Genomic DNA, 14,540 nt, shown 5'->3' on the forward strand with positions numbered 1-14,540 from the left:
ACGAGGAGTAGAGGATACACAACCAGTCACGTGACGAGCTGACGTGAAATACAGTGAAGGCGGTACGTTTTCAATGAAACAGACATCAGAACATTCTATTACAATACAGAATGGATTGGTATACCAATGTGCATGTTATTCCTGCAGCGGGGGGGGGTGACATGCTGTGGCTAACGGAGGTACGCAAACAGACCACAATGTCAGGGGCTCAGCAGCCATGATCATCGTGGTCTGTTTGCATAGGGAAAGGGAGAAACTGGCAGGATCAGACAGGTTTTTTAGGTGTTACAGGGGGCCAAATTATATAGCACCATGCACTGTGCTGTATACAATGCTTTAAAGAAACAGAATCTGTGTTTTTTTTTGCGGTGGGGGGTATTAACAAAAGGTTTAATTTGTGATTTTGGCCCTACAGACAATCCGATGTAATATGCAAATAGGGGTCTGACTGTTGTGCTCACTTTATACATTTAGTTCTATTTCAATAAAGAAGTTTGGTATCAGAATATAACATTCATATGACTAAAATAAAGATCTTTGGGGGAGCTGTATCCTTTGTCACAAGGCAAATGAATGATAAACAGGAGCAGTGCTTTGTGAGACAATTTTGTTACAAGGTTACAGCCTAGTCAGAAATTCCTCCTTTGGTTGCTCATTTGTAACTGCTTTAACCCCGACATTGACCACTTCCTAATTATGCATCTATTTGGATTGGACAATCTATCTCATCTATAGTATCAGTAATAAATCTTGAACTTTGCAAAACTGTTATGCCACGTTATGTTATGCCGCGTACACACGACAGGACATTCTGGCAGATTAGGTCCAAAGGGATTAGTCCGTCGGACAATCAAACCATGCGTGGGCTAGTCCGATCGTTTTTCCAAAAAAAAATAAAAAAATCAGACGGACCTAGAAATAGAACATGTTTCAAATCTATCGGACAAACTAAAAATCGGGAAAACCGCTCATCTGTGTGCTGGTCCGACAGACCAAATACGCCGCAAGTCTGTTCGTTCGGAAAATCCATCTGATCTCCGCCAAAAGTCTGTAGGACCTAGTCTGCCCGAAAGTCCGGTTGTGTGTACGCGGCATTACACTTAGGTGCCCAGGAATACAGAAGCACAGAGCTGTAAAAACCGATGTGAATGCAGCTGCTATCTGTCCTAAGACAATGTTGTCTTTTTAACTTAGTTGCGGATGAATATTTTTCTCTTGAATTCTTTTGTATTTTTTTGATCAATTATGGTGCATTTTTATACATTAAAAAAAAAATTTTTTTTATTCAACCGTGGCGTTCTGCAGTGGTGACCTCCTTAGTAGGATTCTTTCCCCCTCTCTATCCAAAAACTAAGAAGAGAAGAATTTTGCCTGAACCCACACTAAAACTGAAAAAAACAAAAAAAAAACATTTTATATACAATTTTTTCATAGCAAGCAATGATTTTGAAAGAATTATTTGCAAGACGGCTTAATTTAGTATTGTTTATCGCATCGAGACAATGTTTCTGGAAAGAGGATTTCTGAGAGCACGCACATATAAAAGAAAGGTGTGAAAAAAAAAAATTCTGTTTATTTTTTTTAACAAAACATACAAAAACAAAAGTCCAACAATAACCTCGAAAGACGTTTCAAGGAAAAAAAAAAAAAAAGAAAGAAAATTTACAAAACTAATTTGGACATTGCTTTATTCTCTCATCTCGCCATCTTCTTCCTCCTCTTCTACTCCACGTATATACAAAACATTATTACACCTACAAGAAGAGACATTGTTAAAATACATGACTCCTGATTAAAGCAGATAAAGCACAATTTTGTTTGCAGCAAAAGTTGTTCTTGTAGACTAAACAGTATGTACCACAAGCACATTTGTATCCCTAATACTATTCTTAAAGTAAACCCAGAAAATGTTCTATTCCTTGCTGCATTTACAGAAAGTGATAGTGAAAGTGACCAAGCATAAAATTTGTTGAAAAGTTCACAGGGACTGTGAATGACAGCACCTGATGGCAGGCACCAGAAAATGTGGATGGGTGCAGATAGATCTGAGCTATTGGGGGGAGCCAACATGCTAGAATGGGAGGGATTTGGGGGGAGTTACAACCAGAGATCACTGATCTCTGCCTCAAACTACATTTTAGGGCTTGTTCACAGCAGGTGCAGTTCGGTAATACATGCAAAATTGCACATTTCTCATACCACACAAAAATGTACGGCCTTTTGCAGTTGCACATGGGTGCCATTAATTCTGACACCCCATGCATCTAGCAAATGTACGTTCACGCCCATTTGTGAACACACTTAGACGCACCTAGTGTAAGCAAGCCCTCAGACTGGCGTGCCCCGTTCTATAGGGTGCCTTGACTGGAGGGGGAAAAAATAAAATAAAAAATAAAAAACACAAACAGCTGAAAACAGATTTAGACCAAAATGAGAAATGGTAGCAACCTAATACCACCTTCACACCAGACAACTCCAGAAAATGTATCTCCTCACCCCAAAAATTGCCCATTTGTTAAGGGATTCAAGAATGTAATTACAAGATCACAAAGTTGTACAGAATTTCATCCAGATTCAGAAGTTCACACCCTCTTTTCTGGACCGATGTTAGGGATAGCAGGGGATAATTACTACACATTTTCTGGCACTATTCTAAACTGGTTTTGCACTATGACCCATTTTCGGCAGAGCAGATGTCACAAATATCAGTCCAGATGCCGCCTGGTGCCTAGACTGACAACCATTTCAGCTCCTCAGAGCCTGAGCTGGCCGCTCCCCACCCCTCCGCAGCTCAGCACTCCAGTGAGCAAGAATGGGCCAGAGCGGAGAGCTGTGGAACGGCCAGCTCAGGCTCTCAGAGGCTGAGATGGGTGTCAGTCCAGGCACCTGGCGGCGTCTGGACTGATATCTGACGTCAGCAGAGAGCGTACCGGCCGCTCCCCACCCCTCCACAGCTTAGTGCTTCAGTGAGCAAGGAAGAGGCAGAGCGGAGAGCTGCTGATTGACAGTCAGCAGCTCTCTGCTCCAGGAGCCGTGAGAACCAAGCCATTGGTAATGTTCGATCGCTCGGTTCTCAGTGTAGAGGCGCCAGGGGACTGTTGCTGTATCCACCCAAATATAATGCAGGGAAAAAAAATCCCCAAACCCATACTTCTCTCAACATGAATTTGAATGCGATTGCTCAATTCTGAACACAGCTACATCCCCAGTTATAAAAGAGGGTGTGCATACTTATGTAACCACATTATTTCATTTTTTCAGAAAAACATTCTGAAATGATATATCTCAGTCTCATCACAGAAACCTGACATTTTAAAGAGGGGTGTGTAGACATTTTTCTAACCACTGTAAGTGTCCTAATATTAAAAGTCGGCAGCTTTAACACAAGTCTAGGAAATGTAAAAGGTCTGTAAAAAAAATAAAATATAATATAATATAATATAATATAATATAATATAATATAATATATATATATATATACACATACACACATACATATACACACATCACTGATTTTGGGGCACACAAACAATACATTTTTTTTTTTAAGAAGAAAAATGGTAAAGGATGAGGTTGCACAGAGTAAATAGATACCCAACATGTCAAGGCTTGAATTGCGTGCACTTGAGAAATTGCAACAAAACTCAGTACCCTATAATTTCCATGGGTTATGCTTTAGAAGCCCCTATGGGTCATCAGTTTACACAGCTCAGTTTTTTTGTGCATAGGTGCCCCAATGCATGCATTTGCGTTCTTAGGCCCCTTTCACACATGCAGACCGTATGTCCGTATTTCATCCATCCGTTTGTGGCTGAAATACGGACATATATGCATCCCTATGGGATAGCAGGTGTCTGCGGATGAACATCCGCAGACACCCGATATCGTCCGCCTCCGCTATCGTCCGATTCTGCAGATGGGAGGAAAATCCTATTTTTCTATCCGTCTGCAGAGCGGATCGGATGAACACGGACAGACAGTCCGTGCTCATCCGATCCCCCATAGAGGAGAGCGGAGAGCTGACAGGGCGGTCCCTGCACAGTGTGCCGGGACTGTCCTGTTATCCGCCGGCTCAGCGGGGACAACTGAGCGATCCGCGCTGAGCAAGCGGATCATCAAGGGGCAGATCATTACTGATCCGTCCCGTGAAAGGGGCCTCATGTGCATGTATGTGAGACTACATGCTTGGGGTGTAACTTTTTTTGCTTAACTTTTTTTTTTTTTTTTATCACGTAGGGTACAAAAAGGTACCTCAAGTGATGATTTCTGGTGACTGGTTCTCTTTAATGAGACCACCCCCATGTTTCACCTGCCCTCCAATTAATCTAATGCAGATCACACTGTGTTCAATGCTTCGAGAGCCAGACAGTTTGGGGAATATGGGAAAGGGAACCAGAAGTGAGATGGTATAGCCCTAGCATTATAAGGGTTAACAGACATGACTTGACTCACTCTCTCAAAACACATCCCACAGGTATTTCATAAGCAACAATGGCTTATGTTTATATACTAATATGAAGGCAAACACTTGATGGCAGACTTCTTGTGTTCTGGGAGTTAATCTCTGGGCACATACTGACTAAAACAGAAGTAGCCCAAGATGCAGAGTCCAACCACAGCAGTTGTCAGCCTCTCAGAGTCCGACAGGCTGTCTGCAGTGGGGTTAGATGGTGCACCTGTGCCCTCCATCCACAGCTAAAACACCAGAGCCCCATGTCCCAGGACTAACTGCCCGGTGTGCAGGTACCTTAAATAATGAAGGCTACATTTAACAAATCCGAAATGCTAATATTTTAACTGGAGTTGGACTTTAATACAAAATAATGTGCCATTTGTATTTACATTTCGTCAGAGCAGCGATAAAATAGGATACTTGCCTTATTAGAACTTCTCCAAGATGTCCGGACAATGCCCCATCAATATACTCTTCTGTATTGGCGAGCTGCAACAGAAATAAGTGTTAACTGTTAAAAAAATAATAACCATAGAAACAGGTGCAAGATGATGGTACTTGTACTCGCTATGCTTGGTACCTGGCAACGTTTACAATTTAGGGTCCTTGTGAAAGAATAGGCACATGCAACAGCTTCTGGCAGCAGGTACCAGAGGAATCGCATTTATTTTACTTGATGAATAAAAGCAACAACTGGGAAACACTGATAAGCTATACGATCTATGCCACAGCTCTATGCCCTTTCCTCAATGTGTACCCTTATACAATATTAGGTTTGTGTAATACACAGGCTGCAAGGTAAAGTCCAACTAAATGTTACTGTACTCATGTAGCATTGCTGTGTAAACAGATAAAAGAACTAATGTCGTTTATGAACTTGTAAGGAAACCCATGCATTGAAAAGGTCTGAACACCCTGAAATAAGGCTCAGTCAGATCTGAAAGGAAAAGACCTCAACTAGGAGAACAGCATGGTAAAACACGGAAAGACAGCCCAACAGGCTGCTCTAAGTGCTGAAGAGCATTCAGACACCATGCACACAAATACAGAGCTCTTTTAACCATTGTATGGGGCTCTATACCAACTGCCAATTATAATCCAATTTTCCAATTCTGCAGTTGAGATTATTTAAAAGCAAACTGACAACTGTGAAAATATTTACCAGAGGAATGCCTAGAATGTTAGAATTTCCATCATTTACACCCCCCCCCCCCCCCCAATGCGATATGAAAGCACTACAGCTCTGCAATCACCAGTATAAAATCTATTTCACAGAGTATAGTGTTTCACTCAAAAAACGTTTTTATTGAGCACGGGCATGAATATTTACAACAATATGTGTATACGTGTTATCTTTACAAAATAGGGTAAGTATACAGTGAGTGCTAGAGAGTGGTTGGTATTTATACATTAGTGCGCAAACTTTGTATTCATTAGATGTATAAATGAACACATGACACGCTCAAAGGGTAGAGACCTTTCTTTGCTGAGTGTTCGGATTAGTTAGGACAACGTTTCAGATTCTTGAAGCCAACGGTCCCATATCTTATAGTATTTATCTGGGCAACCTCTATAAATAGAGAATTTTTTTTTGTATGGGAGGCTGGCGTTTATGTCCGCCTTCCACTCTGAGATATCAGGGGGCATTGTTCTCATTCACTTTCTAGCCATGACCTTCCTGCCCAAAAAGAGGGTCTCTTGGAGGAATATTTTAGCATAGGACCGGGAATATCCCCAGTAGACATTGCTTTTGTTCAAGCGCCAGGGGGAAACTCCTATTGTCATGCAGGAATCTCAGCTTGTTCCCAGAATCCTTGTGATTTTGAGCAGGCCCAGATAAGGTGGAAGAAAGTGCCCATTTCTAGGTTACACATAGGGCAGGTATTAGGTTGATCTCTTTTGTACTTGGCCACTCTGAGTGGGTTGAGATATGCATGATGCAATATATATATTTGTGTCAACCTATCTGAAAGTTTGGGGGACACTTCTTTACAGGTTTCCATAGCCTCTTCCCACTCCTCATCCTCCAGTGGGCCCAGGTCTCCCTCCCATCTGGGTTTAGGCTATCTTGGATCAGAGTGACGTGCCGAGCATTTTATAGAAACACAATATCAGCTTTTTGGGATCTGTGCCTTTGATAATTGCAATGATGGGGTTAGGGGTAAGAGTGTAGGAACTGAGTCTGAGTTACGCGTCTCAGTTGGATGTACCTAAAGAACATTCGGTGGTGTAGTGCAAACTCCGCCTTGAGTGTGTCATATGTTTTAATCGTTCCATTAGTAATTAGATGATGCATGTAAAATATACCCTGTTGAGCCAAAGTTGTGCATCCTGGAACCTGAAGAAGTTCTGTAGTGCCCTATTGTACCATAGTGGGACGTAATCATTGAGGGGGGGGTGTATTTCAAACTTAGAGACTGCTAAGTCCCATATGCGTTTAGAGTATAGTGTTTGACAGAAAATGTATTACCTGCATGTTCATGTAGCCATCCACAGAGACCAGGTATCCCTTGTACTCCATACCCCACTTCAGTTTCACCATTACTGGCTTACCAGTAAGGCCATTAAGGAACGGTTTTGGGTTGAGTGGCAAACTCTAGAAAGCCAAAAATAACTTGTAAGAAGAACATCATCACATTAATAAAGTCTCTACAAATAGCTACAACATTTGGCTTATGCTATCCTATGCTGAAAACACATTCTAATCATTAACCCTTTCATGATGCAGGGTAAAAACGTTTAATACCTGAACACAACTTTGATTTTTAGTAAAAATGGTACATATCATTGCAACTACTTAAAGCGGCGCTCCAGCCCCCAACAAATATTTTAAAAGTCAGCAGCTACAAATGGGACACTTACCAGTCCAGGGATCCCACAATGTCGGCACCCCAGCTGATTTTATTTTTAAATCAGCTCTCGGTGGGTGCTGCTGCCGCCATTCCATCTAAGGGAAGCTAGCAGTTAAGCCTTGCGGCTTCACAGCCAGTTCCCTAATGCCCATGCATGAAGCGCGCTGCACTTTGTAAATGGCCCAGCAACAGGGGGGAGGAGGCCTTTGCCGCGGGGAGTTCCCCTGGAAGTGGGGATGGGTACCTGTCAAAAACAGGTACCCGCTCCCCTCCAAAAAGGTGCCAAATGTGGCAGCAGAGGGGAGATTATACATTGTGTTTTTTTCAGGGCAAGTTGGGCTTTCATTTGGTGTTAAATGGTGAAGGATATATCCTGATTTTTGTTCATCACCAAATATACACAACTAGATATTGGTGTACTTGGCATCCCCTGAATATAATGGGGAGTGAGTGGCGTTTTGTATACTATTAGGACTGCTAGTCTAACATGTAGTAATTATCTGAATTACCTTATCTAACTGTATTATCTAACTGTAGTATTATCTTGGAAGTGAATGTATTTCTATAATATTGTACTGCCATTATAGCTGTGTATATTACTCATGAATAGATTGAGCAGGAGCGTATGCTGCAGTCTCTTTAATGTACCATCTTTATATTTTTTTTGTTAAAACCTACAAAATTTGTTAAAGAAAAAACGTATTAACTGACAAAAAAAAAAAAACAAAAAAAAAAAAGCTCCAAAATAGCAGCGATACCACATAAGTATTTATTTGTTGTTTACACCTGTAGTAAGGCCCAGAAGCAATGGCGCGTATTTTGCTTTTTTTTTTTAAATCATACGTAAAAAATATTGATGCTGATAATATTTTAAAAATGTTTGTTTTTGGTTAACCCTACCTAAAATATACTGACCCCCAACCTTTTATGATTAAAAAGAAACGCCAAAGTCTTCCTTACAACTTGCAGTAATTAAAAATTAGGGCGCTTTGCTTACAAGGGACTTCCTTTGAGCTGACTAGGTGCAGCACTATGCAACTTTGAGAACTGGACCCGATATTCTGTAACCATCTGTGATTTCCAGAGTACTACTGTCTGCAGACCATATAACCTAAATCACAGAATCAGTGGACAAAACCAAAATGTTCCTTTTTCTTCCTTTCTCTCTATAGAAAGTACTCATGTACTTGTTTATTACGTTCTTGTTTTTTAGGTTTAATACAACTTTAAAAAAGGACAGCTATTACAAAAAAAATTCCAATAACTGCATACGGTTAATGCATATATAAGAAGGTACTTTATTAAATGTATTTTGTATTAAACTTGTATTTATATATTATTCTAACACCCCACCCCCTGTAATAAGCGGTCACATCTGAAATCAGTACGGCTCCGATTCTCATTTGCCAAAACAGTCACATGGCTCTGCTTACCATGAGTACTTGTCATTGTGAGCATTATGATGAATACTCACTCTGGGGCTGTGTACAGACAGCTACACAGGGCATTAAGGCTGCTATGTTAAAAGTTAATTTACCTTTTCATTTTTTCTGAACTTATCCTTTAAAGTGGTAGTATACTCAAGAATGACAGGTCACCTCTGTCATAAATGTCCCCCCTGTCTGTCAGCTGTAATGCAACCAGAGCTGCACTTGCAACATTATCACAGCCTTGCCATTCAAATGGCCAAAGATCCAGAACCAGGAAGGAAGACCAGATTAAGATCGGAGCGTCTGGGACAAGGGGGACCAATAACAGCCCAGCTCTGGGGGGCTTCAGTTGTAGGCAAGTCTCCCATAGTGTACTAGTTTGCACTGCATGCAGGTACATTATGACTTAAAACCTGCAGAGGGGCACATTTTTATACTTTGTTAGCTTCAGTCTCCACCCCCCAAAAAAAAATTTAAAGTCAGCAGCTATAAATTCTGTAGGTGCTGACCTTTAATATAAGGGCACTTACTTGTCTAGGGATCCAGCGCTGTTCTCATCTGAGCCAATTTTTCAATGGCATCTTAAAGTGATTGTAAAGTCTTGTTTTTTTTCTCTCTCCTGCTCTGTGTAATGGTTTTGCACAGGGCAGCCCAGATCCTCTTCTTCTCAGGTCCCACTCTGGCTCCTCCCTCCTGTCGAGTGTCCCCACAGCAAATAGCTTGCTATGGGGGCACCCGAGCTGAGTCACAGTCCATTCAGACACGGAGCCGTAATTTGGCTGACTGATTGAAAGCAGTGGGAGCTAATGGCTCTGCTGCTGTGTCTCAGATAATCAGGAGGAGAGTCCCAGACAGCTGAGGTCCTCGTGGACATTGCTGGAAGGAGATGAGGCTCAGGTAAGCAATTAGGGGGTGCTGGGGCAACTGCTGCACACTGAACATTTATCTTAATACAAAAAATGCATTAAGATAAAAAAACCTTCTGACTTTACAACCCCTTTCACACTGAGGCAGTTTTCAGGCGATTTAGCGCTAGAAATAGTGCCTGAAAAACTGCCTCCCATTCTCTGCAATGGGTGCTTTCACACCCGGGCGGTGTGCTTGTGGGAGGTTAGAAAGTCCTGCAAGCAGCATCTTTGGGGTGGTTTGGGAACACTGTATACAGCGCTCCCAAAACACCCCTGCCCATGGCAATGAATGGGCAACGCTCCAGAAGCACTGCAACATGGGAGTTTTTAACCCCTTGTTTGGGGTTAAAAGCTCCCCGCTAGTGGCGAAAAGCAGCGCAAAAGCAACGCTTAAACGGCAGCAAAGAACCGCTAAAATGAGCAGTGCTTTACCACTAAGCCACCTTACTAAGGGAAACTGGCTGTGAAGCCGCATGCATGAGCCGTTCTGTACTGTGTGAATGATCCCACAGTGTCGTGGGACCTGTAATGTGTCCCAAAAGGCTGCAGAGGAAGGAGACAAGGGTGAATGTGCGCTCAGATAGCCTAGGTGATCCAGGCAGAAGTGGGAGCGGGTACCTGTCAAAACCAGGTACCCGCTTCCCTCTTCAAAAATAAGTGCCAATTGTTAAAGAGGAGGCGGGGGAGAGGCAAACAAGCAGACTTTACTACCGCTTTAAGGGCTGGTTCTTGTGCAATTCCTGGGTGGTGCAATTTTGCAGCCCTGGAATGTGGAGAAAGTAGTGCACTACTTTTACAAAGGGTGCAGCACCAAGCTCTTTGGTGTCCCGTTAACATTACATTGGCACTAGCAGATCACAAAGGCAGTGGATTTTCAGCGTGGTGCAGGAAACACACATGGACCTGCACTGCATTCTGGCGTAAACAGGCCCTAAAATGTTCCCCCGTCAGGCTTTGAATCCTGTCTGTGCCCCCACCATGAAGATTCAACTATAGGGGAGTAGGGATGAGCTCCGGCGTGTTCGCACAGCCTGCCAGGAAGTCGGCACTGCGCTGATCACAGGCAATGAGACATTTTCCAATCTCTGCAGCCGCACATCGGGAAATGTCTCACTGCCTGTGATTAGTGCAGCGTCGACTTCCTGGCGGGCTCTGCACGTGGAGTGTGCAAACACGCTGGAGCTCAGCCCTATAGGGGAGGGCTAAAAAAAAAAAAAAAAAAATATATGACATAACATCTAGTCCTGTGGACTTCATTGGAAACAAGAGGATATCTTTCTGATGTATGGGAAATCCATAGATGTCACAGGAACAACTGTCCTTAATGGAAGATTTTCCTTCTATTCTTGGTCCTGTGACCACTTTTGGACAAATCATCACTTCCATTCCTGGTGACAATTAGAGATACAGACAGCATAAAAGCCTCACATAGATCCTAAGCCCACATGATTCTATCAAAAAAAAAAAAAAAAATCGTTGCCTTTCTTTACATCACTATTTGTCTTAGTGACCAATTTCTGCTGCGGTTTTTGAGCGGTCACCAGAAATCTTCTAACGGGGACACCTGTTGCTAGAGATATCCTGATTTAGGAAAGATCTCTTACTTCCTGATGTGTGTATAAGACAGGAAGTGATGGAAAATACAAGGTTGTCACCAGACAAAAGAAGAAGGGGTGATGTTCTAACGGGGACACTTGTTCCTGGAGATTAGCCTTATTTAGGAAATATCTCCTCTTACTTCCTGTGTTGTGTACAGGACAGGAAGACAGGATAACTTTCCCAAAGGGGACAAAGCCCGCTCATAGTGTGATATCACTGTAAAGCATACTGCATATAGAAAGGGAACTCTGCTAAGCCTTCATTCTGGTACAGATTCGGTGTAAGCCGCCTGTCGCAAAGTAGGTGTGTGAGAGATGGATGAGATCAGCCATGTGCTTTGTTACTGTGCAGAGAATGGAGGGTCTCATGCTCCATACCCAATCACAGGTGCCTACGGGCTCCCACACCGCCCCACCAACCACGTGTACGGCTCCCCACTACTCACCATGCCGACGCTGAATCCACGCGCTCACCTACAAACCAGAAAAAATTTCCCCGCGGAATGCCGCTCGAACACACCGCCGGAGAGAACAGGAAATGGCTGCGAGAGGAAGAGCAGAGAGGAGGGAAGACGAGATGGTCGGGCGGAATAGGGAGAAGGAGAACTGCTCCCTCTTGTGATAGGAGGTATGAAGTGCAGGTAAGCGTAAATGTCGGAACTAGAACCCTCTGCTGGCCATTTTGGTATAATACATCTAGTTCAATAGAATACCAGGCACATACATCGCACATAACCATAGATCAGATCATTTGAGAGGTGGTGGAGATCCACTTGAACAACATGAAAGTGATCAAAGGCCATTTTTTTATTTTATTTTAACCACTTGCCTACTTTGCATTTTTACTGCCTTCCTGCCCAGGCTTATTTTCAGCTTTTAGCGCTGTCACACTTTGAATGACAATTGCGCGGTCATGCAGCACTGTACCCAAATGCAATTTTTATAATTTTTTTTACACATATAGAGTTTTCTTTTGGCGGTATTTAATCACCACTGGATTTTATTTTTTATTTTTTGCTAAATAAACCAAAAAAGACTAAAAAAGTTTGAGAAAAAAAACCTAAATGTTTTTCATAGTTTCAAATTTTGCAATTTTTCTCCACTGATGTGTGCTGATGAGGCTGCACTGTTGGGCACTGATAGGCTGCACTTTTGGGCACTGATAGGCTGCACTGATGAGGCCTCACTGATGGGTACTGATAGGCTGCACTGATAGGCTGCACTGTTGGGCACTGATAGGCTGCACTGATGAGGCCCCACTGATGGGTACTGATAGGCTGCACTGATGGGCACTGATAGGCTGCACTGATGGGTACTGATGGGCTGCACTGATGAGGCCCCACTGATGGGTATTGATGAGCACTGATAGGCTGCACTGATAGGTACTGATAGGCTTCACTGATGAGGCCCCACTGATGGGTACTAATAGGCTGCACTTTAATTGTCTGCACTGATGGGTACTGATAGGCTGCACAGGTGAGGATGCACTGATAGGAGACACTGATGGGCACTGATAGGCAACACTGGAGAGCACTGATAGGTGGCACTGTTAGGCAGCACTGATAGGGGACATTGATAAGGAGGCACTGATTGGCAGCATTGGCGTGCACTGATTGGCAGCTCTGTTGGGACTACACTGATAATCAGTGCCCTGATTATCAGTGTCGATGTTCCTTTTACACAAGCTGGGTATCAGCTCTCCTCTCCTGCCGATAACTGGCTTGTGTTTACAACGTGATCTGCTGTGATTGGACAGCGCTGTAGCTGTCATTCGGCTATAGCGTGGTTGGTAAGTGGTTAAAGGGCCCAATTCCACCATGTGCAGTCACCTGCGTTTTTTCCTCATGGATAAATACAGGTAACTGCAATGACACACAGAAAACATTTTGCTGTATATCATGTTCACACCAGACTGCTGTGTTTCTGTGTGATATTACGCATGTTTGCATAATATTGCACCTGACTGGATACCCCTGCAGGTCGCCGCACAGCAAACGCAAGGCGCCATACTGCTGTGCTGTGGCATGAATTAAGGGTTCACTGACACAAGTTAACACACACAAAAAAAAGGAACTGTTTGATACACTTAAAGAGGCAAACAGGCAGGATTTATAATGTAGAAAAGGCCAGAGTCTCCATTTCATGTTAGAGTCCCCCCTATACCTCATCTTCATAATAGAGTCCTTCCATTAAATCAGAGCCCCCTACATCAGTGCCCCCTTCATTCCTCACATTAGAGCTCCTCTATTACAGTAGTAGAGTCTCCCAATCACACCCCCTTTTACAGTCCCCCTTTCAGCCCCCTTCACATAACAGTCCCTTCATTACATCAGAATCCCCCCATTATATCATAATCAGCGCCCTTCACATCAGAGTCGCTCTATTACATCAGACTCCTCCTTTCACACCAGTGTCCTTGGTTCCATTAGTCTCTCCATCACATCAGAATCCCTTTATTGCATTATAGTCCCCCATTACAACGAGTCCCTCTTTTACATTAGAGTCCCCCTTTACATCAGAGTTCCATCATCACATTAGAGTCAGTACCTTCACATCACAGTCCCCTCATTACAATATAGTCCCCTGTTTCAAATTAGAGTCTCCCATTTTCGCATTATAGCCCCCCCCCATTACATCAGAGTCAGCACCCTTTACATAAAAGTCTCCCCATTGATTTATAGTTGATAAATCTATTGATTTATAGTTCCCTTCATTATACCAGAGTCCCCCCCCCCCCATCAAATCAGAGTCTGTCCATTATATCAGGGCTTTTCCTTTACATTAGAGCCTTGCCCATCACATCCTCTTCCTTCACATCAGCATTCCTCCCTTCACATTACAGTTTCCCCATTACATCAGTGTCCACATTTCATACTAGAGTCCTCCCTTAACATTAAAGCCCCCCCCCATCACATCAGAGTCCTCCCATTACATCAGAGCCCCTCCCTTTACATCAAAGTCTACTCATCGCATCAGAGTCAGCCCCCATCAAATCAAAGCCCCCCTCCCACCTTTACATTAGAGTTCCCCTTCCATGTCAAATACCCCCCAGATCATCAGAATGTCCCCATCATATCACATCAGAGTCTCCTCCTCACATTAGAGCCCCCCCATCACACTAAAGCTGCCCCCAGCACACCAGAGTCAGCCACATCACATCCAGCCCCAATCACATCAGAGTCAGGCCCCATCACACCAGAGTCAGCCTCTGTAACACCATGGTCCTCCATCACCTCATAGTCAGCCCCATCACACCAGAGTCCCCTGATCACATCGGAGTCTCCTCCTCACATTAGAGA

The 14,540-nt window shown here is 43.3% G+C and overlaps 1 protein-coding gene across 1 annotated transcript; it reads right to left on the reverse strand.

Moving 5' to 3' along the window:
- Positions 1–1,553: 1,553 nt before the first annotated feature.
- Positions 1,554–11,844, reverse strand: SNRPF (small nuclear ribonucleoprotein polypeptide F). Its single transcript, XM_077470213.1, has 4 exons — positions 11,688–11,844; positions 6,924–7,049; positions 4,878–4,942; positions 1,554–1,754 (listed from the first exon to the last, which is right to left on the reverse strand). Exons 1-4 carry the CDS (start codon positions 11,688–11,690, stop codon positions 1,688–1,690), a joined length of 261 nt encoding a protein of 86 aa, XP_077326339.1. The 5' UTR covers positions 11,691–11,844; the 3' UTR covers positions 1,554–1,687.
- Positions 11,845–14,540: the final 2,696 nt, after the last annotated feature.

This window comes from Lithobates pipiens, unplaced genomic scaffold (assembly GCF_037356315.1).
Source record: "Lithobates pipiens isolate NorthernLeopardFrog02 unplaced genomic scaffold, aLitPip1_a1.2 Scaffold_8, whole genome shotgun sequence".
Taxonomy (NCBI): Eukaryota; Metazoa; Chordata; class Amphibia; order Anura; family Ranidae; genus Lithobates; species Lithobates pipiens.

Coding starts and splice junctions, on each gene's coding strand:
- SNRPF (XM_077470213.1), bottom strand. Junction 4,943..6,923: donor ATGGCTACATGAACATGCAG/GTAATACATTTT, acceptor TTTCTGTTGCAG/CTCGCCAATACAGAAGAGTA. Junction 1,755..4,877: donor CTTGGAGAAGTTCTAATAAG/GCAAGTATCCTA, acceptor CTCTTCTTGTAG/GTGTAATAATGTTTTGTATA.